The following is a 24576-nucleotide window of genomic DNA, read 5'->3' on the forward strand; positions in this document are numbered from 1 at the left end:
ACCTGCCGGCCGGCCGAGGCGCGGCGTGGGGACGGGCGGGCGCACCTGGCAGGCCGGTCCGGCCGAGGCGGCCAGTCTGCGCCCGCCGGGGCCCGTGCGCGTCTGCGCGGCCGGCGCGGGGCGGAGGCCATGGCGGCCCCCGGCGAGCGCTGATTCAGGGAGGCGCTGCCCCCCCCGGGCCCGCGCCCCCGCCGCGGCCGCTCCGCCTCCCCGCGGGCCTGGTCGCCGCCTCCCCCGCCGGCCCGGCCGCCGCCTCCTCGGCCGCCCTCCTCCTCCTCCTCGCTCCTCATTTCCCTTCCCCGTCGCCGTCTCCCGGTGTCCCTGCCCCCGTCCGCCTGCTGCCGCCCTGCACCGCCGCTGCCCGGCCGGCCACCGGGACGCCGGCCCCTAGGCAGCCTGCCCTCCCCTCCTCGCCTCCTGGCTGGTGGCAGGGGACAAGACTGGGGTGTCGGTGCTTTTCCCTCCTGTGACAGCGGCCGCGTGGTCCTGCACCAGGCCAGGGCTGCGTGGAGTGACGGCTCCAGGCGTGGCCTTCTCACAGTCGCATACAGGCACTGGGGGCTAGGCCTCCTTCTGCCTTCAACAAGGCGGTGGCTCCATGGGTGGGGATTCCTGTCCCTGAAGCTCACCGGGAGCTGGCAGCGGGGGGTGGCCTTGTTTTGGATGTGGAGTCTGGGCTGGGGGATATACTATGGGGAGGGGGCTCCCTGCACCGAGCAGTTTTCCCAGGAGGTTGACATGCGGAGGCCTTCTGGGGGCCCCTGGTCTCCAGTGCCTGCCCATCAGGCCAGACCCTGAGGACTGGCAGAGGTCCCAGGGTGAGCGGGGGTCTCTGACCACCAGGAGCAGCCTTCACCTCCTGGCGGGGGTTTCCTTGTCTCCCCACCTGCTTGCCTGGGGCACTTGGTCACTCACAGGTAGGCGGTGCTGGTGTTGGCCTAATCCCTGCCTACCCCCAGGGGATCTGGGGCCTGTGAAGTGTGTCCTGGCTGGGCCGGGGTGTGGGCACTGCAGGGACAGGGCCTGGGCCCCTTCCCTGAGGAAGGAGGGGCGGGTGTGGCCTTGTGCGCAGCGTCTGTGACTGAGTGAACTTCCGGGAGACGTGTGCTCGGACTGTGTGTCCCTGAAGCCTCCATACCTGGTACTGGCGCCCCACCCTGCCAGTTGCTTCCGCAGACCCTAGGAGGCCTTCCCCCTCCTCCTTGCTCACCCCCAGCTGACCATGGGGGCCACCAACCCTCGGGGTATCCAGGGCCAGCCACTTCTCCCCACTCCTCGCTCTCACTGGGGCCTGAATGCCTTGTGGTGGTCACCTCTGCCCCACCTCCACCCCATACTGCAGCCACACACTGGGTCTTTAAAATATAAGTCAGATCTGGGCTGTGCATCAACTCAGAACCTGCCAGGGCCGCTTCACAGGCCATGACCTGTGCTGTCCTGCAGGGCCCTGCGGCTGGAGGGCCCCGTGCCTGGTTGAACGCTCTGCTGTTTTGAAATGCTTCATGACTTTTGAAGAAGAGGCACCACATTTAAGGTTGCACTGGGCCCTCATGTCTGATGCCGGCCCTGGAGCCCTCCAGGGAAACCCCTGTCCCACCAGGACAAGCCACAGGACTCCTGGAATGCAGCACTAGGCGTCCTGTGGTTCGTTCAGCCCCCTCCCCGTCTTGGCCTGTCTCTGTCATGAGCTGGTTACCTTCCCTGTGGTCAGTCCCATGAGGGAAGGGCCTCTGCGTGTTGTGGTCATGGTTGTGTCCCCAGACCCCTTCCCTGGGCCCTGCCTGCCCAGCACTCGGTGCCGGGGTTCAGGCTGGGAGAAGCAGAGCCTCAGGGCTCAGTGTTGCTTTCCTGGGTGTTGTGCTGCCCCGGGCCGGCCACGCCAGGAGGTGCTCCTGGTGGGATCATGTGGACACACGCAGGTCCACACGCAGAGAGTGTGGCCAGTGTCCCCCAAGCTGATGTCATCATTTCAGCCCCCAGCACCTGGGAGAGAGAGAGAAGATATGAGGTGTGGTGGGACTGGAAGAGAAGGAATTTTAGGCCACGTTGGCCACACGGTCCCCAGGTGTTGTCGTGGGGATGCCAGGTTACACAGGACAGATGCCTGGTAATGGATTTGGGGGCTGTGCTCAGGAAAGGCTGGGGCCTGCTGTGGCTGGAGCCAGTGTTTCTGAATGTGGCCTAGGAGCCTCGGAAGGTCCAGGTCTGTGCTGGCCTCTGGTGTGCCCGCCTGGGGCCCTGTCACTGGCCCCACTTTGACACCACGCCCTCTCCCCTCCAGGGCCAGACGGGCCTCGGGCCTCGTGCTGGCAAGATGAGCGTCACCTCCTGGTTCCTGGTGAGCAGCAGCGGCACCCGCCACCGCCTGCCACGTGAACTCATCTTCGTGGGACGCGACGAGTGTGAGCTCGTGCTGCAGGTGAGGTGCCTGGGCAGGGTGGGGGGTACACCTGGGGTCACGGGTGCAGGTGAGGTACCTGGGCAGAGTGAGGGTGCACCTGGGGTCAGGGGTGCAGGTGAGGTGCCTGGGCAGGGTGAGGGGTACACCTGGGGTCGGGTGCAGGTGAGGTGCCTGGGCAGGGTGAGGGGTGCACCTAGGGCCAGGGGTGCAGGTGAGGTACCTGGGCAGGGTGGGGATGCACCTGGGGTCAGGGGTGCAGGTGAGGTACCTGGGCAGGGTGAGGGGTTCACCTGGGGTCAGGTGTGCAGGGGAGGCACCTGGGTCGGGTGAGGGGGGCGCCTGGGGTCAGGAGGGTGGGGGGCACCTGGGCAGGGCAAGGGGGGAGTGCCTGGGCAGGGTGGGGGGGTGCCTGGGCAGGCAAGGGGCGCACCTGGGGTCAGGAGGGTGAGGGGTGGGAAGGCCAGGATCTGAGGGGGCACCGGTAGCCTCTTTCCCTCCAGTAGCAGAAAGGGGCCCACTCGCTCGCTCCAGGCTGTGTTGGCCCAAGGGGGTGTGGGGGTGGGTGAGTGGCATGTACATGGTATCTGTCTTTGCTCCCATGGTCTTCTGATGAGGGGGTGCTGAGACCCTCAGAGGTGTTATGGGGACCAGAGAACGGTGAGGAGGTGCTCCAGCCCACCTTCCGGGTCCCCCGAGGGTGCTGAGTGCCGGGGTGGGGGGCCTCCACCAGCTCAGCCTGGCACAGCCACCAAGGATGGTCCTGTCGGCCTAGTCCCCAGGTGTGTCCGAGTGGAGGCTGCTGCCCCTTTGAAGTGCCCTGGTCCTGGAGGGGGGTTCCCTCTGGGGACGAGGCTGGGCAGCCACACACGAGCTCAGGGCCCAGGGTGTGAGAGTCCAGGATTTCAGCCTGGATTCAGAGCCCTCTGTTGTGTCTGTTGGTCCCATGCACCCAGCTGTTTGGGAAACACGAGGTGGGACAAGGCTGTGCTGACCCTGTAGGGGACTTCCTGGCCCAGATGTGGACCCTGCAGATGGTGAGGGTTGCTGATGTGGGGGACTTGTGGATGTTGGGGATGGTGGGGGCCAAGCATGGACTCTCCTTGCCCCCTGCCAGCCCTGTCCCCTCTGCCAGGCCCTCGTTCTGCCTTGTTCTCTTCCCGGGTATTGGGGAGACCTGGCCATGGGGTGAAGGGCACACAAAGTGAGTGAGGGTCTAGTCCCTGGTTTCTAGGCCCGTGGAGGGGGGTCCTGAGCAGGGTGAGGTGGTGGGGGCTTCCCAGCCCTGCACCCGGGGCCAGCTGCCCTCTGCAGCATCCAAGAGTCTGTCCCACTGTGGGAGAACCGGGCAGAGGCTCCTGCTCTCCTGCAGCCCCTCTTCTGGGGAGAGGCTGGCCTGGGGGTCACTGGGATGGGAAGGGGCTGGGGGCCTGACTGCCCCCAGCCTGGTATGGGGACCCAGTGAGGTTGGTGCAGCCGGTAGAGTGGACAGCAAGTGCAGCGTCCTGAGGTAGGAGGGGCCGGGTGGTGTGACATGGGGTGAGAAGGAGGGCGGGGGAACAGGTCAGCAAGGCACAATGTGGGCCTCTGCAGTGAGGAGTCTGGGGTCACCTCGGGAGACAGAGGCCCTTGCCAAGGCATGACGGTGACATTTGTTCTGGAGGGGGCTGCTCCAGGGGTGCAGTTTGTGGGGCACCAGGGGAGCAGGGGTCCCTCGGGAGGCTGTGCCCCAGTCAAGGCAGTGGGGATGCTGGCCTGGACCTTGGTGGGCAAAGGGGCTGGGGAGAGCCACGCTCTGGAGGCAGGGCCGTGCCGTGAGCTGCCCTGACCACATGGGTGAGGACACGCTAAATGATGCAAATGTGAGCAGGGTAGTGGACCTGGCTTTGCCTCAGGAGCCAGGTCTCCTGCTGTGCCTTCCACTGCCTGATGAGTTCCAACAGCTGGCTGCAAAGCCCTGAGGGCCAGACGGGCAAGCTGTGTGCACCTGTGTGAGTGTGTGTGCACCCATGTGCACAAGTGCACGTGGAGTGTGGCCATGTGTGTGCACGTGTGTGTACGTGCATGGCACACACGTCGCATGTGTTAATAGGTATGTACGTGTGGTATGTGTTCATGACGTGTGCATTCACGCGTGTGAGAGCATGTGTCTGTGTGTGCGTATGTGTGTATGTGCTTGTGTCTGCATGTGTGAGCATCTGTATGGGGAAGTGTATGTACGTGGGTACGTATGCATGCATGTATGCACGTGTGCACGCAAGCACATGTATGTGTGTATGTGTCCACATGCATGTGGGCGTGTTCCATGGGTGTGGGCGTGCCTGTATGTGGTGCACGTGTGTTGCTTGCCTGAGAGGCTGTTCTCCCCCTTGACCTACGACGTGAGCACAGCCCGGATGTCCTGTACTCCCTCCTGACCCAGGACTGCAGCCCCAAGTGGCCTGGGCCCTGCACACACAGCCCGTGGGGCCCATGTGCTGGGATGAGCTGGCAGGAGGTGACTGGCCTGGTGCCGGGATACTGCAGGGATGGGTGAGGCTTACCCAGGGTGGGAGGGCTTACCCAGGTGGGGCCCCGACATGTATTTTGGAAGTACAGCTTTACTCGATCTTACAATGAGTACACACAAGTAGGCGTTTCCCCAACAGTCATGTGTTTGGAGCTTCTTAACACCACTCGATTTGTTTTCTCACGTGCTTTACCCAGGAGCTACTTTTCATGGGACAGGGTTTGTGTCGTTTTAAATCTTGAACCCTGGCCTGTGGAGGCCCCTCTACCTCCATGGGTGAGCTGTATTCCAACCCAGTACATGGGCTCAGGCAGGTGGGGGTATGTGTTTCTGGTGGTGTGGTTCCTCCCTGCTGCTTCCTGGGAGTCCTGGCTCACTGCAGCCTGGGGAGGGGCTTGGCAGGCACCATGTCTGGGCACAGTCCTGGCACAGAGTGGAGTTGGCCCTGGAGTGATGGGCCAGGCCAGGCTCTGGGCGCGAGTGGGGGGGGGGTGGGCTGTGCTGACTCAGAGGAGCCAGGGCCTTGCAGGGGTGGGTGGGAGGGGGAGGCCGTAAGCGTGATGGGCAGAATGGGGGCAGCTGGGAGACTGGCGAGGGGCTGTGGGGATCGAGAGAGCAGACAGACTAGGGTGGTGGGGGAGCTGGTGCCTAGGGTGGGCAAGGCAATGTGACTGGAGCAGCTGGGGCTTGGCTGGTGGGCACTCTGGGGGACAGACTGAGGGAGGATTGGGTTTGGCACACTGGCTGAAAGTACCCACGAGGAGTGCAAGAGGCAGCTGGCAGGCTGAGGGCTTTGAAGCTAGAGAGTGCCCAGGCTGGAACGGTCAGCCTGGAAACCGCTGCAGGGGGTCGCCTGGACAGAGAGGGCATCAGAGCTGGACAGCTGCGTCCTACTGCATCCTGGGTTGCCCTCCGGGTGGGACAAGAAACACCTTGGGCAGGGGGGCAGAGCTGGTCGTGGCACAGGTCTGCCTTCCTGGGACAGCACTCCCAGACTCCGCCCCTCCCCAGGCCATCCTCCTGCCAGCCTCTCCCCGAAGCCCCAGGGCATGGTGGTCAGGGGTAGCTGGCTCTTCTCTCCTTGGAGTCCCTGGTCGCCCAGGATCCTCTGGGTGTGGGGGAGCCCCGGGAAAGCAGGCTGAGAGGTGATGGTGCATCTGGTAGGGTGCCCATGCACCAGAGTAGCCGCTGGGCTCTGCAAGAGGGCGGGTGACTATAAGTGGGGTGCATGGGAGGGAGTGTCCAGGATGCTGTGTGTGCAAGGGCATTGGCAGAGTCAGGGCGAGCACTTGGGCTGTGTGTGGGGCGAGTCTGCCTCCCTCATGCCCCCCAGGCCCCCTGGCTCCCTCTGGGCTCTGCCCTTGGGTGTGAACAGAGTGTCCCAGATGACAGAGGTGCCCACTCCCTCCCACGACTGACCCAGTAGCAGTTGCCTGGGGTGCGGGGGGGTACTGGTCTACTGGTATGGGGGGGTCCCCACAAAGGGAAGAGCCAGGTGGGCAGCAGTGGGACTGGGGGCACAGCCCTGGCCTTTTGCCACATCTCTATGGCCAAGACTGGTCACCTCTCCGTGGCCTGTTCTGGCAGCTGGGCAGGCAGGCTGGGTCAAGGCTGGGTGAGCTTTCTGAGGTGCACATGCAGAAGGTGTGGGGGTATGGGGGTGACCTCAGGGCCTGACTCCCAGGCTCGAAGGCCCAGGGGGCTGGTGTTGGTATGTGGGGGCCTGGGAGTATGGCAGGTCTGCAGGGGTGTGTTTGTCTGCTGGCCTGGCCTCACAGGGAGAGGGTACTGAGGGCCACCCTGTGTGTCTCCCCAGTCCCGCAGCGTGGACAAGCAGCATGCCGTCATTAATTACGACCAGGAGAGGGACGAACACTGGGTGAAGGACCTGGGCAGCCTCAATGGGGTGAGTATGCAGCCCCTCTGCCCTGCCCTGCCCTGGTCCTGCCCCTGGCCCCACCTCATCCATGGCCCCACCCCTTGCCCCACCCCACTGCCCCAGCTCTGTTCAGACCGCCTCTCTCTTGCCAGCCCTGCTTCTCTGTGCTGGCCACGCCCATTGGACATGGCCACGCCCCAGTCCTACCCTAAGCCCAGCTCCTCCAGGTTTGCCTAGCCTGATCTGACCCCATCCCTCTGTGTGGGTCCTGCCCTCTCTGCTTAGCTCCACCCTACTGGGCCCTGGCCCGCCCAGGACCCCCTGGTCCCTGTGGTGGGGGCCTCCTTCAGGTGCAAAGGTCTGAAGCACCTGTTCCAGGAAGGCTCCCCTGGGCAGGGACTTGAGCCTCCATGGGGTGGGGCTACTTTTTCAGGTGAGGGCAAGCCCCTCCCATGGACAGGAGAGGCATGAGACCACCCACAGGCTGGGAGACTGGGCTTCTGAGATGGAGGGACTGTGCAGGTGCCCTGTCTGGGTGTGACCTGTGACCTCTTTAGTGAGTTGGGTACAGTTGGCAGTGGGGGTGGTGGTGGGGGGAGGAGGCAGGTGAGAGGACCCTGGTGTCTGGGTGGGGGCAGGGAGGGCCCTCTCCTGCTGTGTATCTGTTCTCTGTCCTGTGAACTGTCCTGGTGGTGATGGCTGGCTGTCTCGTCTTTCCTTTCCTTGGTGGCCGAATGTACATCTCTGTCCTGGCTGATGCTTCAATAACTTTTCTTATAAAAGAACACGAGACTGTTGGCTTCCTCCCCACCCCTCCCGCACTCCCTCCTGTCGCACCCCTCCTGCCGGCCCCTCCCACCGCCCCCTCCCAGGCCATCCTGAGCTGGGGTGGGGGTCTTATAAGCAGCTTCAGACTGCCCTGTATCCACTGGGTGAGCACTCCACACCACACTGGGCACCACCCACCAGACCCCCCTGCATAATACTCCCAGCCAGGGCACCTGAGGACCCACCTGTCCACCACTTGTCTGGTGAGGCAGCACTGCCCACATGGGTTGTCCTAGGCCCTGAATGGCTCCACGAGGGTCCTGGACTACTGGCCCTGGGTGTGTGGCATGGTCTGGGTAGCACTCCTAGACCTCCAGGGCTGCTGGCGCCTTGGAGGCCTGAAATTCCCGAGGAGCCCTGGCCAGCTGCCCATCTGGTACACTCAGCCGCGGACAGGCTGGCCGTCTGCAGAGCTACACCGCTGTCCCCACGCCAGGCCTTGGTGTGGCCACCGCCCTTTGCCTGCGGCTCAGAGCCCAGGCCCTCCTCCACATACCACGTGTCCACCCACAGGTCCTTGCTCCACGCTGCCACACCCCCACTTCTCTCCTGGGAGACCTCCCTCCCGTCCTGCGAACCTTCTCTGCTCCCTTTAAACAAGTTCTCACGTCTGTCTTCTCTATTCCACTCTCTCCCACCACATGGAGCCCAGGAGCGTCTGAGTCATGTGTCTCCCCTCAGCCCCCTGACTGCCCCAGAGGTCCTCGGAGCAAGCTGGGGTCTTTGCTGCCCAACCCCACCATGGTGTCTCTGTGGGCTGGCCAATCACAGCCCTTGATAGCGGGGAGCTTCCAGAGGGGGTGCACTAGCACGCCTGCGAGCCGGCAGCCTGTTCGGGGCCAGTGCCAGGGCTGGCATGCCTGGGCCACTCCTGGGGGCCTCACAGGTCGGCTAGAACTGGGCCAGGGAGGGCTGTACGTGAACGGGGGTGTCTCGAAGGGGTGTATTTCACAGGTGTCCAGATGGGGCCGTGCTCAGGGTATACAGGGTCCTCTCAGCCCTCCGTGGCTGACGTCCAGCCTGTGGTTCCATCCAAGTGTGTAGCTGGACGCACGTGAGCGAGTGGTGCCAGGGGCTGCAGTGGTGCCATGGTGGGAGGGAGCCGTCCAGATTGCCCACTGACCATGGACTCTAGAAAGCTCCATGCCCTTGGCCTGCACCTGCTCCACCACCCCGTTCCCCCCACAGACCTTCGTGAACGACGTGCGTATCCCAGACCAGAAGTATGTCACGCTGAAGCTCAATGATGTCATCCGCTTCGGCTACGATATCCTTCTAGCAATCACCCTTGCCTGGGTGGGGCAGCCTCAGTGGTCACAGTGGGGCTGGCGGGGGACAGAACAGCAAGGGGGCACCCCAGGGGACTTCAGCTACCACAGCCTTCCCACCCCAGGCCACATCCTCTGAACCAAGATCACACAAGGCCCAAGCATCATGTGACAGTGCCCTGGGACCCAGAGTTGAGTGGGACCTAGGGCTGCACCAGGGAGGGGCATTTTCCAAGGTGCTGTGTTCTATATCTGGATGCTGGGTGGTGGCGGCCATGTCCATGGGATGGGGACTGGAGAGGAGAGCCTCTCCCAGGCAGCAGGGCCCATTGGACAGGCCCGCCTCCCCCGCATCTGTCTCCCTGGGCACTGCACTGGCATACCTGTGATGGATGTGGATCAAGCCACTGGTTGAGGCCCCATCCTTGGGACCCCTTGGCAGGTGGCCTGGGAATAAGAGCCAGGGGCTAGGGGCTTGGTCAAGGCCCTGCTCGTCGGCATCCTTCCTGCCCACCACAGCCCCTTCTGTGGTGGGGAGGGGGTGTGGACTGCTGCTGGGACCCTGAGTGGGTAGCAGCTGGCCTGCTGGCTCTCCTGCAGAGTGGACACTGCCCAGCGGCCCAGGGGGACAGTGGGCAGGGCTTGGACAGCATGTGGGGGGTGGGTGTGGTGGGATGTGGGCATGCTTATAGGTGTCCACAATGGGGATGGGGGTTCGGATGGGGTTGGGCAGGACAGTTCCCTCACGGCCTTTCATTTGCCTGGGCCCTCCATCCAATGTTCCTGCTCTGTGTCCTTAACACACAGCCACATGCCAACATGTACGTGCTGGAGCATGTGCAGCACCGCCTCCCTGAGGAGGCCCTCAAGGTCAGTGCTGCGCTCATGCTGTGAGTCCCCAAACCTGCAGTCACGACACCCTGCCGCCATGACACCCGCACTCACCGTCACAACACCCTGCCGCCATGACACCCGCACCCACAGCCCCTGCACCCAGTCACAGCACCCTGCTGCCATGACACCTGCACCCACAGTCCCCACACCCACAGTCACAGCACCCTGCCGCATGACACCCGCACCCACAGCCCCTACACCTACAGTCACAGCACCCTGCCTCCATGACACCCGCACCCACCGTCACAGCACCCTGCTGCATGACACCCGCACCCACAGCCCCGGCACCTACAGTCACAGCACCCTGCCGCCATGACACCCGCACCCACAGCCCTCACACCTACAGTCACAACACCCTGTCGCCATGACACCCACACCTACAGCCACCGCACCCTCAGTCAGGATGCCCTGCCACCATGACACCCGCAGCCCTTGCCCCACACCCTGCAGATCCACCCCCAAACCTACAGCCTCTGTGCCTGGCTGCTCTGTGCTGGCCCACCCCTCCCTGCAGAAACCCCAGGCTGCTTGGGGCTGCCTTTCCTGGCTGTGGTTTGGGAACCACCCTGGCCAGCTCAGCTGCATGGCCTTGTCAGGTGGGAAGGTAGTTATTACCCCTGAGGCTGATGCAGCCGGGAGTAGAGGGGCCAGAGGAGGATGCCGAGGGCTCTGCCAGCCCCTGCTGTGGAGCTGGGCCCTGACAGGGTGGCAGGCAGCCTGGCCAGCTTTGGGCCCTGTGCTGTGTGGACAGAGCAGAGGGGAGCAGAGGGGTGAGGGGGCTGCTGGCATAGGCCCTGGCGGCCGGGACAGAGGGATGGGAAGTGGGAGCCCACTGGAAGCTAAGTGCCCCACCTGTGCAGCAGAGGTGGGCTGGAGCCACACACCCCCATGGCCTCTGGGCCTAGCCAGCATCTTAGGTACCAGGAGTAGAGGGAGGACCCTGATCAGGCCACCATGGCCCCAGGAGTAGGGTAAGAACAGCCTTTGGGGACCCCCCGAGTCTCGAGTTAGACATGAGGAGCTGGGTTGGGCCATGACAGGTAGGGACTCTTGTTCTGTGTACCCCACTGATGAAGCACCAGCCCTCTGGGGTCATGGAGCTTTACCCAGGAGCCCTGTGTGGGTTGGGCAGCTCCCCACTCAATTCCCAGTGGCTCTTGGGCAACACAGGCTGAGAGTGGCCTACCCAGGGCTGGTGGTCCATGAGGGGCTGAACCAGAGTAGGAGCCCCTGAGCACGAGGCTGCCCTGCTTGGCCAGGTGGGGCCTGGCGCCCAGACCCTGCAGCTGATGCTGTGCCCTACACTCATGCCCACACACACATACAAGCACACGCACACATGAATGGGCACACACATGCATGCACATGGACACATACATGCACACACACACATGCATGAGCAAACGCATGCACACACATGCACGTGCCCACACACACAAGCATGCGTATACATACATGCACATGTACGTATATGCCCACACACACACAAACATGCACCTATACACTCACATGCACACACCTGTAGGCAGGCCACTGTAGCTCCCTATCTCCAGGGCCCCAAGAGGCTGAGTGGCCCACAGGTGCCCTGGGGAGTTCCTGCCTTCCCTCCATGGGTCCTGGTTTGGCCTGCTCCATCTTCCTCTTGATGCTCACTGCCCATTCTACCCGCCCTCCCAGACAAGCTCCATCTGCCCCTGTGGGCCTGGGGACCCCGCCAGGGCATGGGTGGGGACCCTAAGCCGCATGACCTGTGGTTCCCTGAGTCTCCAGAATTGTCCTTTCTACACTGCGGGGTTGTGAGAGGGAACCCAGTGACCGTGCAGAGCCAAGTGCTGGACCTGCCCCTGACGGGGGTATCAGGGACCTGTCCCTCACCCACCCACCTGCCCACAGCACGAGAAGTATACCAGTCAGCTGCAGGTGGGCGTCAAAGGCTCAACACCCAAGAGGGGCGAGCCATTGCCAGACCACACGCCGTACTGTGAGTCCTCAAACCCCAGGCCAGAGAAGGGGGACCGGAGGCCAGGGACAGGTAGGACGGTGTTCCCATATGCACACCCGGCCAGTTCCAGGTGCCAGGGGGGTGATGATGGCAGAGTGGGGCGGGGCTGTGGTGGGGTGGGGCTGTGGTGGGGCGGGGCTGTCATGAGGGCCTGGCAGTTCCCAGGGGCGCTGTGGTGGACAGAGGTGGAATGGGAGGCTGCTGGAGCCTGCTGACCATTGCCCTGGAGAGATTGCCGACGTGCATTTTCTCAGTAGGCACCAGAAACCCAGGTTTTATGTGAAATTTACTTTTTAAGTTCTGATCAGTGGCTCAAAGATTAAAACAGACAGACAAGACAAAAAACCCAAGTTGGCCAGACAGAATCTGGTTGTTGGGGCCCTGAGCCCCCTCTTCCGGTCATCATTTGTGGCTTTAACTGTTGACGGAGCCTTGGGGAAGGGCCACCCCCATGTGGGCTCCACAGAGACCAGAGGCCCTAAGGGTGCTCCTCTGCTGGCCTTTCTCCCCTCTGGTGGGAGGTTGGGGAGGGCAGAGAGGCTGGGACCCTGGGGCCCACTCAAGGGGGACAAGCCTCCCTGTAGAGGTAGAGCAGGGACAGGGACCTCTCGGTCTTCCCTCTGTGCAGCTGGCACACCACAGATGCAGAAACGGGGCTCAGAATGGTTGTAGCTAGCCAGGTTCCCCGGGAAGCTGAGGGTCTGAGCTAAGAGGTGAGCCCAGAGCTGCCCCCCTGGCCTCCTGTCCACATTGAGGGCCATGGCGACCCCAGCTCTGTCTGCCCTCCTCCTCCACAGAGGCGGCGACCTACCGCACGCCCCTGTATGGGCAGCCATCCTGGTGGGGGGAGGATGATGGTGGCAGCCCACCCGATGACCGGCATCAGGAGGAGCCTGACCCAGGTGGGTCTTGGAGGCCAGACCAAGGCCAAGAGCTTTGTGGGTGGTGGTGACGGGCTGAGAGGGCTGCAGGGTGGAGGGGAGCAGGGTGTGTCTGGAGAGCCTTGGCCTGAGGGCCCCCCTCCAGAGGACTTGTTGATGGTGGTCAAGGAGTAGACAGGGCAGGGAGTGGGGGGCTGCCAGAAGTCCTGGCCTGAGGACATCCCCCCTCTAGAGCGTTCCAGGGGCCCAGCCCAGCAGGACAGGGAGCTCAGTGGCACGCCAGCTGGTTTCCGGGCCGCCGTGGAGACGCAGGGCTATTCGTTCCGCCGTGAGCCCAGCTACTTTGAGATCCCCACAAAGGAGTCACCACCGCCTCCGCCACCGGCAGTGCGTTCCCCCGAGGTGCTGCCACGTGAGGCCCCCACCCAGGACCAGGAGCCAGGCGGTGGCGGGGCAGCGCCCGTGGTGCACAGCCATGCCTCCTTCACCATCGAGTTTGACGACTGCAGCCCCGGCAAGGTGAAGATCAAGGACCATGTCACCAAGTTCGCCCTGCGCCAGCGGTGGCCCCCAGGCAAGGAGGCCGCACCTGCAGAGATGGTATCAGCTGAGACCAAGGTGGCTGACTGGCTGGTGCAGAATGACCCCAGCCTGCTACGCCGGGCTGGCCTGGGGGACGACCGCCACAGCACCAAGAGTGATCTGCCCATCCACACCCGCATGCTGAGAGGTGAGTGCCCGTCTGTGTCCACACCTGCACCCACACCTGCGTCCCGAGGAATAAGTGCCCACCGGCCAGCCTACCAGGCAGCTAAGGCCCCGGGTCCGTGCATGCTGGTGACTTGCTGGTACCTGTACCAGTCTTGGAGGGGCAGATGGTCATGCCAAGGGGGTCACTAATGGGCTGGCTGACTTTCGTTTCTCAATTAATGGCCCAAGAACTACCTGCTGATTGGTGCCCTCCCCCCCCCACCAATGTCTCCACTTCCTGTCTCAGCTACCTGCACTGGGTTCTGTGTAGCCTGGAGCTCAGCATCCCCAAGCTCTGTGATGACCATGTGTGTGTTGACTCCCTGGTCTAGGGGCTGGGGGCCCAGGGCCCCAGGGCTGCTCTGTCTGCCTCCCAAGGCCTGATGAATTGCCTTGACCACCCACCCTCCAGGCCACAAGCACGAAGATGGCACGCAGAGTGACTCGGAGGACCCGCTGGCTCCAGCGGTGTCCACGGCGACTGGGGTGTCTGTGGAGGCCAGCGGGGAGCAAGCCCGGCTGCAGCGGCAGATCAAGCGTGACCCCCAGGAGCTGTTGCACAACCAGCAGGCCTTTGTCATCGAGTTCTTTGACGAGGACACACCCCGCAAGAAGCGCTCCCAGTCCTTCACTCACACACCGCCCGCGGAGCCCAAGGCTGACAAGCGCACCCGCGCCCCTGGCCTGGCCGACAGGGACCGCCCGGGCGTGTCCCCAGCCCCTGTGCGGGCAGCAGGCGTCAGTGCGGGTCCCCAGCGTGCTGGCTCACTCAAGCGGGAGAAGACCGAGGATCGGCTGAGCGGCTCTGCACCCATTGCCCGTGCTCCCACCCGCCCCTTCGGCAGCATGGGCCGCCGCTCCCGGCTAGCACAGGACTTCATGGCCCAGTGCCTGCGTGAGGGATCCCCAGCCGCCCGGCCTGGCCCCGACAAGGCGCCCCAGGCCCCGCCCACCCCCTTGCCACCCCGGGGGGCCAGCCCTGTGGCCCCCCTGCCGTCGCCCCCCGCCGATCCCCAGCTGACCAAGGCACGCAGACAGGAGGAGGATGACAGCCTCAGTGATGCGGGTACCTACACCATTGAGACGGAGGCACAGGACCAGGAGGTGGAGGAGGCCCGCAGGATGATCGACCAGGTGGGTGGGGTGGGGACTGAGAGGGTGATTGAGCAGGTGGGCAGGGCGGGATCTGGGGAGGTGATGCACTGGACTCCTGTTCGCTCAGGCTTGGCTTGGGTGCCAGCGTCTGGTCCCGCAGGGTGGGAGGGTGCAGGAGGAGGCCCGCCGTGGGGTCTGCCTGGGGCTCACGCCTCAGGCCATGTGATTCAGGCCTGTCCTCTCTCCACACTTTCCCTAGCTGGGGTCTGTGTACCCTTCATCCCTGACTTGCTAGCAACAGAGCCAGGCTGTGGGTCCAGGCACTGTCCAGTCGGGCCAACCAGGCCCTCTGCCCTCCTGGTGACCTGTGGCGGAGCTGTGTCTGCTGGGCACGAGGGCCAGCACCACTGACCGCGAACCCTGTGCCGACCCCTCCTGGCAGGTCTTTGGAGTATTCGAGTCCCCGGAGCTTTCCCGCGTGTCCTCAGCCACTTTCCGCCCAGTCATCAGAGATGACAGAGAGGAGGTGGCCGATGCGAGTGTGGCCCAGCGGCTCGCCCTGCCACAGGAGTTTGCATCTCGGCCAGCAGCAGCCCCACAGGCAGAGCACCAGGGGCCTGGCTCACCTGGGGCTCAGAAGTGGGTGTCCCGCTGGGCCAGCCTGGCTGACAGCTACTCAGACCCGGGCCTGACAGGTGAGTGGTCCCTCACTTCGGTGTGCTGTCTGGCCCCTGGTGGGGTACACTGTCATTCTGTGCCGGTGGGTGTGTGCCCAGCACTTCCCCAGACAGGTCACTGCCTAACGGACTGCTCTCCCACCTTTGCAGAGGACGGCGCTGGCCGCCGGGCCATGGAGCCTGAGGTGGCCCTGCCCTCACGCACACGGCGCCTCCTCCCACAGCTGCCCAGTGAGCGGGCAGATAGCCCCGCAGGCCCTGAGGCCACCAGGAAGGCTGGGCCCGGGTTGCCAGAGCCGGGCAGCGAGCAGGCCAGCCCACTCTTTGGCCAGGAGGACCTGGACCCCGACAGCCTCAGCGACGCCAGTGGGTCGGATGGTGGGCGGGGCCCTGAGCTAGGCAGGGGGCAGCCACCAGAGAGACGCAGGAGCCCTGAGGAGGTGCTGGCGTGGACGAGGGGCCAGCGCTCACCCCGGACCCTGGGGGAAACAGCTCCCACCTCATTCTTCATCAGCGACCAGAATGGGGAGGCCGGCACCACTAGGAAACCGTTTACAGCTCCAGGGGAGGCAGAAGGTCCAGGGCAGGTACCTCCACCGCGGGTGACTCTGCCCAGCATGCAGACACAAAATGGCCCCTGCGTCAGCACCAGTGGGCGGATGGTCATCCAGCTTCACACCGGGCGCTCACTGGAGCCCGGGGGCCACGGCCCAGCCCCGTCCAAAGAGGCCCTGGCCTTTGTCCGGCAGGAGAGCTTCACCAAGGAGCCAGCCAGCGGCCCCCCAGCCCCTGGCAAACTCCCATACATCTCCAGCCACCCCTTGCTCCAGGATCTGGCCATGGCCCGGGCTGCCCGCTCCGAACTCCACTCCCAGGACACCCACCTGATCCTGAAGGAGACCGAGACAGCCCTGGCGGCTCTGGAGGCCCAGCTGTTGTCCAAGTCCACAGAGGTACAGGGCGAGGGGGGCAGCCCCCTTGGGCCACCAGAAGACTCCCTCTCCGGGGACTCAGATGTGGACACAGCCAGCATGGCCAGCCTGCTCAGTGGCAAGAATGAACCCAGCCCAACCACCCCACCTGCAGGGTTGCAGAAGGACAAGCCACTGGCCACACAGGACCCAGGGGTCTCTGCCTTGAGCAGCGCCCGGGAACGGCTCTCAGAGAAGCAGCGCCACCCAGCAGACCCCGGTCGTGGAGAGCTGGCCCGGCGCCTGTCCACCAGATGTGGGCACGGGCCCCGTGGGTCCCTGGACTGGCCAGATGAGGAGCGTGGCTCCAGCCCCACCCAACTGCCCATCTTGGATGCTGTTGCCTCAGACCACGAGACGCCTGTGAGCGCTGGGGCAGGACGGCCAGGCCCTCGGCGGAAGCCGGTCGCCCTACCGCCGTGCCCAGCCACCCGAGAGGAGCAGGGCCGAGGCTCCAGCAGTTCCCAGAAGGTGCAGCAGGCACTGACCCGCTCCAATAGCCTGTCCACCCCACGGCCCACTCGGGCCTCGAGGCTGAGGCGAGCTCGGCTGGGTGATGCCTCGGACACTGAGGCTGCAGATGGTGAGCGGGGCACCACAGGCAACCATGAGTCGGCGGGCCGTCCGGCCACGGAGCAGGCCAAGAAGTTGTCGAGGCTGGATATCCTGGCCATGCCCCGGAAGCGGGCAGGCTCCTTCACAGGCACCAGCGAGGCTGAGGCCACCACCGCCCGCTCTGGTTTCTCTGGCCGAAGCGTCGAGTTGTACTGTGCTGGCCGCAAGCCCACTGTGGCTGAGGCCCGGGCTGCAGCAAAGAAGTCTGCTGCCATCTCCACAGCCCCTCGGCAGCCCTTCAGCAGGGCCCGGCCGGGCAGTGCCCGGTACCCTTCCTCCAGTGAGTGTGGGGCCAGGGTGTGGGCAGGTGGGACCTCAGAACCCCTCAGACCCCTCTCTAGACCCCAGACCCATCTTCAGACCCTGCAGACTCCCTTCCAGACCCTGCAGACCCTCTGGGCAGTGGGTCTGTGCACTGTCCTGGGCTGGGAACTCTGATCCCCTGGTCCAAAGGTAGGCAGGAGCCTGTGCCTGGACCACCCCCCGTCACCGCCCCAACAAGCAGCCTGAGCATGGATGCAACAAGGCAGGCTCAGAGCCCCCAGGGCCCCCTGGTGGAGGGTGAGGGTGGGATGCCCACCACCCCAGAACAGAGAGGATTCTCCTCCCATCCCTCCAGGACCCGGGGAGTGTGGGTCAGGGTTGTGGAGACCTTGCTGGCCTGCCCACCCTCCTGTTGGTGCAGTCCTGAACCCAGGCTCCTGAGGGGCATGCAGAGCCCCAGCTGGCCACTGTGGGGAAGGACTTCAGGGGCTCCAGGGTTCTTGGCCTGGGCTGCTGTGGCTGTGTGGCTCAGGGAGGTGCTTAGGGGACACTGGTGCCTGTGTGGCCCGGGGCTGCCCTACCCCCTCTGAGCCTGCAGACCTCCAAGGAGCCATCTTCTGAGTGGACTAGCACCGGCTGTATGTGCGGGCAGGGGGCTCCCTGCTGCTGGTGCACTGCCCCTCCCTGGAGCCCCCAACCTTGCTCTTGCTCTCTGCACGTCTTCCCCAGGCTAACAGCCCCTTCCCGGGCAGCACCAGCTGAGCCCACCTGGCCGCTTCTGCATGTCCGCTGGGTCCCAGGTGGAGGCTGCTTCACATATGGACATGGGGGTGCCGCTTGTGGGTGAGGGGGGCCTGGGAAGAAGAGTGGCCATGTGGCCTGAGGATGGCCTTGCTTGGCAGGTGTCCACTACACTCACTGCTGCTGATGGGCACTACCTGGGCATGTGGGACCCTGGCATCCCCAGCAGGGTGCACGCAGTGACTCTGGGGACCTAGGGGAGGGGAGGGAGGAGGATCCAGTGGCCTGTTCCACTGTGGCCGTGCTGGGTGGGAGACCGGCTGCCTGGGTGGTGTCTGCTGGGTGCTGCTTCCCTCCTGCTGTGGGCTCTGGTTCTCCGTAACCAGCACAGACCTCCCTACGTGGCCTCTGCCCCCCAGCCACCCGTGGCCAGTGTGAGTGCTCATGGAGGCTGCTGGTCCCTGCATGGGGTGTTCTGGCTGTGGTAGGCATGTGCAGAGGGCTGTGAGGTGCCTGGGCAGGGCTTCTGGGTGTGGACGAGGGCCTCGCCACAGGGCCTGGGGCTGCACGGCTGCTGAGTGCCGTTCTGTTCTGTTCTTGCTTCTGAAACCAATTCATTTGCCAAGATGCACGCCGCCGGCAGCCCGGCTCGGATTACACGTCCACCTCCGAGGAGGAGTGCGGCTCCCCCAAACACGCCCGCTCCCATGCCTCAACAGCCACGCAGACCCCGAGGGCCAGCAGCTCCAGCCACGCCCGGCCCCGGGCCCCTGGTCCACGGGATACGGATGAGGAGGAGGTGGCTGACCCCTACGGTTTCATCGTGCAGACAGCCGAGATCGCCGAGATTGCCAGGTGAGCGGGGTGGGGCGTGTGGTGGGCACCCATCGATGGGGCACAGGGGTGCCAGGGTGCTCCTCTTGGGTGGGGGACTGGGGGGATCCTCCTGGCCCTGATGGGAGCTCTGTCAATGCTTGTCAAGTGAATGAGTGAATGAATGAATGCAGGTCTGTCAGGATGGTGGGGATCTCCCACCAAGGTTTTTAATAAAAATGAACTTTCTGCCTGGAGCCAGGTACTAGGTGGGGGGCGGGGAGGTGCTGTGGTGGGTGGGCAAAAGGGGCAGCCTGTCCATCAGTGAGGTCAGTGCTGCAAAGGGCAGGACCCAGACCTCGAGGGGGTCAGGAGGGGTCCTGGGGGATACCTGGCTGTCTGGCTCAGTGGCTGGGTGGGCAGTCAGGTAGACAGCAGGGGTTTGATGTTCGGACATCAAGCTTGAGCGCCCAGAGTGACCAGGAGGAAGTGAACGGTGGGAGGAGAAGGTGGTTGTCTCCACTCAGACACCTGGCCCTACTCCTCCATCCCCTAGTGGCTATGGATGTGAGGGCTGCCCTCCATGGTGGGGTGGGCTGGTCCTGGGGTGGCTGTGGTGGAGGGCTTATCCCCAGACCCTGCCTTCACCCAGTGGCTTCTCCTGGCCATGCCCCCCGCCCCCGGGAAAGGGCTCTGTCTTGGGGTGGGGGCAGACATACCTGCCTCCTCCCACCCCCTCCCCCATGCTGGGCGGCCCCAAGACCCAGCAGGCCCTGTCTCCTGCCCTCTCAGGCTGAGCCAGACGCTAGTGAAGGATGTGGCCATCCTGGCCCAGGAGATCCATGATGTGGCTGGGGACGGTGCCCCACTGGGTTCCCCGGGGCCCAGCCGAAGCCCTTCCCTCAGCAACGTGCCCAGCACCCCTGCCTCCACCATCTCCACCCGTGAGGAGGTAAGCCCCACCCCGCGGAGGCTGGGTCAGGGTCCAACCAGGTGCTGCCCCAAGGCTACTGGCCTCCCTCCCAGAACCTGTTCCCAAAACAGCACCATTCACTGAGAGCTGGTGGTCTGGAGGCCCAGCTAGTACCCGAGGGCCAGAGTCAGGAGTGCCGCTCAGCCCCAAGCCCGTGGCCCTTCCCTGAGGGGCGGCAGCATCAGCGGGACCCTGGAGCAGATGGGGCTGGGGTCTGCTCTGCCTGCCCGGCCAACACCATCTGCCCCTCCATTTGCAGCTGGTGCAGCACATCCCCGAGGCCAGCCTCAATTTTCAGAAGGTGCCCCCTGGTGCCCTGAACTCACAAGACTTTGACCAGAACATGAACGACAGCCGTGAGGAACCCCTGGCCTCCAAGACAAAGCCTCGGAACCGTGAGGAGGCATGCACCCCACACTCACACTGGGTTGGGTGGGCGTGGGGTTTGGGTGCTCAGCGGCATGGGAGCCGTGCTGACACCCCGGTCCTCCCAGGTGATCTTTGACAACCTGATGCTGAACCCCGTGTCCCAACTGTCGCATGCTATCCGTGAGAACACGGAGAGCCTCACCCAGAAGATGAAGTGAGCAGCCACGCAGCCCAGTGGGCAGGGGCTTAGGGAGGAGGGTGGATCCCCAGCTCCTGCTCAGGTAACCCCAAGCTGAGATGTGAATATGTCCACACAAGGGTGCCCAGCCTGGGCAGACACACGTGTAGACATACATGTACGTGCATATGCACACATATCAACACGTGTACACGGTGACATTGACTTGAGGGTGCCCGGTCTAGGCGTGCACACGCTCATGCAGATTCGAACATGTGCACACAGCTGACATCCACACGAGGACTCTGGCCTGCTGGGCACGTGTGCACACACCACACACAGAGCTGGGCTTGCTGCCCCAACACCCAGACCCTGAGTTCAGGGGAAGCCATAACCTCCAGGATACCCCCCAGCCCAGGTCCGCCGGCCTCTCCATAAGACGACTCAGAGGCTCAGGCCGTGGTGCCCACCAGCCCAGGTCCTGCTCAGGCTGCGGTCCCCTCAGGCTAGGGGAGGGGGGTGGAGCCTCAGTGAGGCCCTGGTGGTCTGGGGGCCTGTCGTGGCAGGCCTTACCCTGCTCCCTACCCCTGGTGGGCAGGATCCTTTTCCAGAACTCAGGGCACGCATGGGAGGACTTGGAAGCCAGAATCAAAGCTGAGAATGAGGTGCCCATCCTGAAGACGTCCAACAAGGTGGGAAGCTGCCTGGGGCAGGTGGGAACCCCCACTGATCCCCTGGCCAGGGCTCCCTTAGCCTGCCTGGCCTGGACCAGCTGGCTGGAGCGTGGGGGTGGGAGCTGATCCAGCCTCGGGGAAGGGAGAGGCCTCTTAGTGTCAGTCCCTCATCGGCCCCCTTTCCAGGAGATCAGCTCCATTCTGAAGGAGTTGAGGCGTGTGCAGAAGCAGCTGGAAGGTGGGTGTGGCCCAACATGGCTCTGGTGGGTGGGGGGCTGCCCAGAGGGCCCAGGGCTCCAGGCTGGGGCTGGGGTAGAGGGGGATCTGAGCACTCAGCCAGGAGGGACCTTGTGGGTGGGCAGGAGGAGGCCCCCAGCCGGCCTGCCCCAGCACCTTCCTCCCCACAGTCATCAACGCCATCGTGGACCCTAGCGGGAGCCTGGACCTGCTGATGGGAAACAGGAGCTTGGGGGGCTTGGCCTTGCCAGGGAGGGGCCGGGCAGCCACCCAGAGCCTGTCCTCCCCCTCTGCGGAGACAGTGCTGCCTGCCCGGCCGCTGAGGGGCTTCCCGCCGCGTGTGAACTACGGCTCCCCTGGCCTCCCGGACCCCGTCTTCTTGCCCGACTTCCTCCCTGACACCCAGGGGTTCCTGATCTAGGCCATCCTCCATCCCGTGCGTCCTGTGCCCCTGTTCACCCCACCATGCTGGCCAGCTCACCACCAAGACCCCCACATGTGCCATACCCCACTGCTGGCGTGGCCACATCCAGGCCCCTGGCGGCCAGCCAGCACCCCCTGTTTCAGCTGAGGCCGTCTCTAGGCCTGTGTGCGTGTCCCCACCTCGTCTCATCACTGTTGTTTTTGTCTTGCTGGAAAGGAGAGTTGTCTGGGCCATGGCAGTGGCCCTTCTGGCCCAGCAAGCTGGGCTCTCAGTTGGACGGGCTGGCCTGCAGGAGCACAGTGGCCCTCACCTGTGGTGTCTGGGCCAGCTGGGGTGGGCAGAGGACAGGCCAGATCGTTCAGTGCCAAACACAGAGCTGGGGTGGCTGGTTCACACCCCTAGGCTGTGGAGAAAGGAGGGTGGGGGCTGGGCAGGCACTGTGCAGACAGCTTTGCCCAAGAGCCTGGGGCTCCCACTGAGCCAGGGCCAGAGCTGTCCCCAGCCTATCAGTGCTGGAGAGGGGAGTGGCTGTGGGGATGTCTGGGCCCAGAACTCCACAGCGTTGAGTCTTTGGTGCCAACACTACTGCCAAACCCACAGAGCCTGTGGGCTGCCCTGGAGGCAGTGCAGGGGGTGGGCTTTGGGTGAACCACAGCCGAGCAGCCCAGAGCCAGCCCTGCACACATACAAATACGCAGACCCATGAACCTGCACACAGGTGCACACACACGTCCACACAGGTGTGCACACACAGACACTTGCAAACAGGCGCCCATGCAGACACACCTACACACAGGCACGCACACGCAGACACCCGTGCACACAAGAGCCTGACACCTGCTCTCCCGGCCCCAGTGAGAGCTGTGTGTGTTCCCTCAAGGGATGCTGGTCTTTGCACTTGAATTATGGGGGCCAGCGAGTGGGCATGCAGCCCCCGCAGTGGAGGTGAGCCCTGGACCAAAGTGGCTGGAAATCTGGCTTCCAGAAGCTCCCAGTTGGGTGGCCCTAGACAGCTGCCATCCCCTTTACCCCCCTGGGGTGCTGTGGGCATTAACTGGGCATTTGTGGGCTCCTGTGTTCTTGGGGGGTGGGGGCAGGGACAGGCCCCAGGAGCAGTTCTGTTTTCTCAGGATTCTTTCAACTGGGAACGTGCCAGGTGAGCAGAGCTCGGCCCCTCTGCTCCACCACTTGGAGGCCTTGAAACTTCTGGAGTCTCTAAGCCAAAGAGCCGTTGGCATGGCGGGTGGGGGTGGGGGTGTCCCCCCTTGACCAGGTGGTGTGGGCCTGTGCTAGCGGACATGCTGCTGGGGGCGCTGGGCGCCGGCTGGCTCCGTGTTTACATTTCGCTGGTGTGGAGTGGCCTGCCTAGGTCCTGCGCTCCTACCCCTCCTGTGTTCACCTGTGTGGGGTGGGTGGGCCGGGTTCCCCTGGGCCGCCCCGCGAGCTGTCCGTTTGGAGGAGGTGCCCGGCCACAGCTGCCCACAGCCTGACCCGAGAGCCGAGGGCCGTTTTCTTCGTCCGTGACGTCCTCTTCCTTCCGCCCCCGCTTGGCAAACGCTGTACTATTTTTTAATTCACAAGTTTATATCCCCCACCCCCGTGTTGCGTTCTTTCATTCCCCCCCAGCCCACCCAGCCCGCCCAGCCCTGAATTTGGGATCTGTAATTTATTCGTCTGGCTTCTCGAAGGTGTCTGTACGTTCGTTCTCAGGTGGTCCTGTGGGTGTCTAAGAAAAGGATTCTTTTATATGATTTGTCATGGAGTTTGTTCTAATAAATCATTCTATCACATAATGGCACACCAGCGTCTGTCACCTTGGCCTCGTTTCTCCCTCGGTATTGTTTGCAGTGGGGGGCCCTCTGTCACCCCAGGAGGCTCGGCCCAGGTTGGGGGCAGCGAGAAGGGGAGACCTTGAAAATCCGATTGAACCCCAAGACCAGCGGAGGCTGCAATTCAGAGGTGCTGCCACTAGGTGGCGCCCTAGTGAAGAAAAGCGAAGAGAAATTTCCAGGTGTTTGTTCCTTAAAAACAGAAAGTGTAATTGTATTAAAACCATCCAGTGTGGCAACAGCCAGGAGTCCTCTTTGAAGACGTGCCAGCCGCAGCGGGTGGGAGGCACAGGCGTCCGTAAGGCGGCGCTGTGCCCCTGCGCCCCCCTCCACCGCGCCTCCCTTTCTGCTGAGAAGAGCTGCCTGCAGCGGTGCGGGACCCGTCAGCCTGCACACCCTGGGGTTCCGTACTGTCCCCCCACCTCGGGCTGCAGGAAGGACCCGGCGGCACACATGGCCACGTCCTGCTGGACCCACTGAGAGGCGGGCTAGGGGTGCACAGGGCGGAGGCTGCAGAGCTGCGCCCTTAGATATGGACCCTCGGTCTGGGGTCGCTTCTGCCTCGCTGGGTGCTGGGACGGCCCGGGTCCCGGGATGGCTCTGGGAGTCGGGGTGGTCCTGGGCTGGCGCTGCCTCTCCTGCGCCCTGCTCCATCTCTGCCTCCGGCCCGTGGCACCCCCAGGCCTGCAGGCAGGAGGACACCTGCCACCTGGCCCGGAAGGAAGCCCAGAAGGCGGGCTGGCAGGTGGTCCCACACGCTCCCTAGAGGCTCGGGTCTGGGTCCGACCGGCCGGAAAAGCAGAGAGCGCTTTCCACCTTTGGAAGCCAGCGCCAGGCGCCTGCGGGTGAGAGCAGATGCCCTGCGTTCTCGTGAGATGGCTGGCAGGTGGGCTGGTGGGCAAAGCCCCACGTCTCTGCAGGCATGTGGTCCAGCCCTTCTCCTTCACTCCTGGTGACCACCACTAGAGACAGAATGCCATCAAACGTTCTTCCCCCAATTGCACTTATAATGTCGCCCACCTCCCCCTCCCCTGGACTCTCCTGGAGCCTGGGTTACAGGAACTGGGAGGTGGCAACTGAGCCACCAAGGATGTGAGTGAAAACCGTGCTGGTGGCTGCGTCTGGGCTACTCCCGGCCCTCTCCAGCCCCTCCAGCATCCCCGCCTGAGCCCCACTCCTGGGGTTGCAGCCTGGATGGATGCCCTCAGCCTGGCCACCTTCATGGAGGAGGGACAAGGTATAAGACGCCTAAGTCTGGGCGGCGGACCTAGGGATCGGCATGGAGCAGACCTGTCCAAGTCTCAGCC

The 24576-nt window shown here is 64.0% G+C and overlaps 1 protein-coding gene across 1 annotated transcript; it reads left to right on the forward strand.

Moving 5' to 3' along the window:
- The first annotated feature begins 678 nt into the window (after nt 1–678).
- On the forward strand, nt 679–23546 carry CEP170B (centrosomal protein 170B). The gene is made up of 17 exons (XM_064293085.1): nt 679–2419; nt 6724–6813; nt 8803–8881; nt 9694–9752; nt 11670–11808; nt 12576–12680; nt 12892–13389; nt 13822–14543; nt 14947–15199; nt 15332–17047; nt 18399–18627; nt 19378–19537; nt 19818–19961; nt 20053–20141; nt 20704–20797; nt 20966–21017; nt 21187–23546. The coding sequence occupies exons 1-17, from the start codon at nt 2315–2317 to the stop codon at nt 21435–21437; spliced, it is 4785 nt and encodes a 1594-aa protein (XP_064149155.1). The 5' UTR covers nt 679–2314; the 3' UTR covers nt 21438–23546.
- The last annotated feature ends 1030 nt before the right edge of the window (nt 23547–24576 follow it).

Source organism: Loxodonta africana, chromosome 10 (genome assembly GCF_030014295.1).
Source record: "Loxodonta africana isolate mLoxAfr1 chromosome 10, mLoxAfr1.hap2, whole genome shotgun sequence".
Taxonomy (NCBI): Eukaryota; Metazoa; Chordata; class Mammalia; order Proboscidea; family Elephantidae; genus Loxodonta; species Loxodonta africana.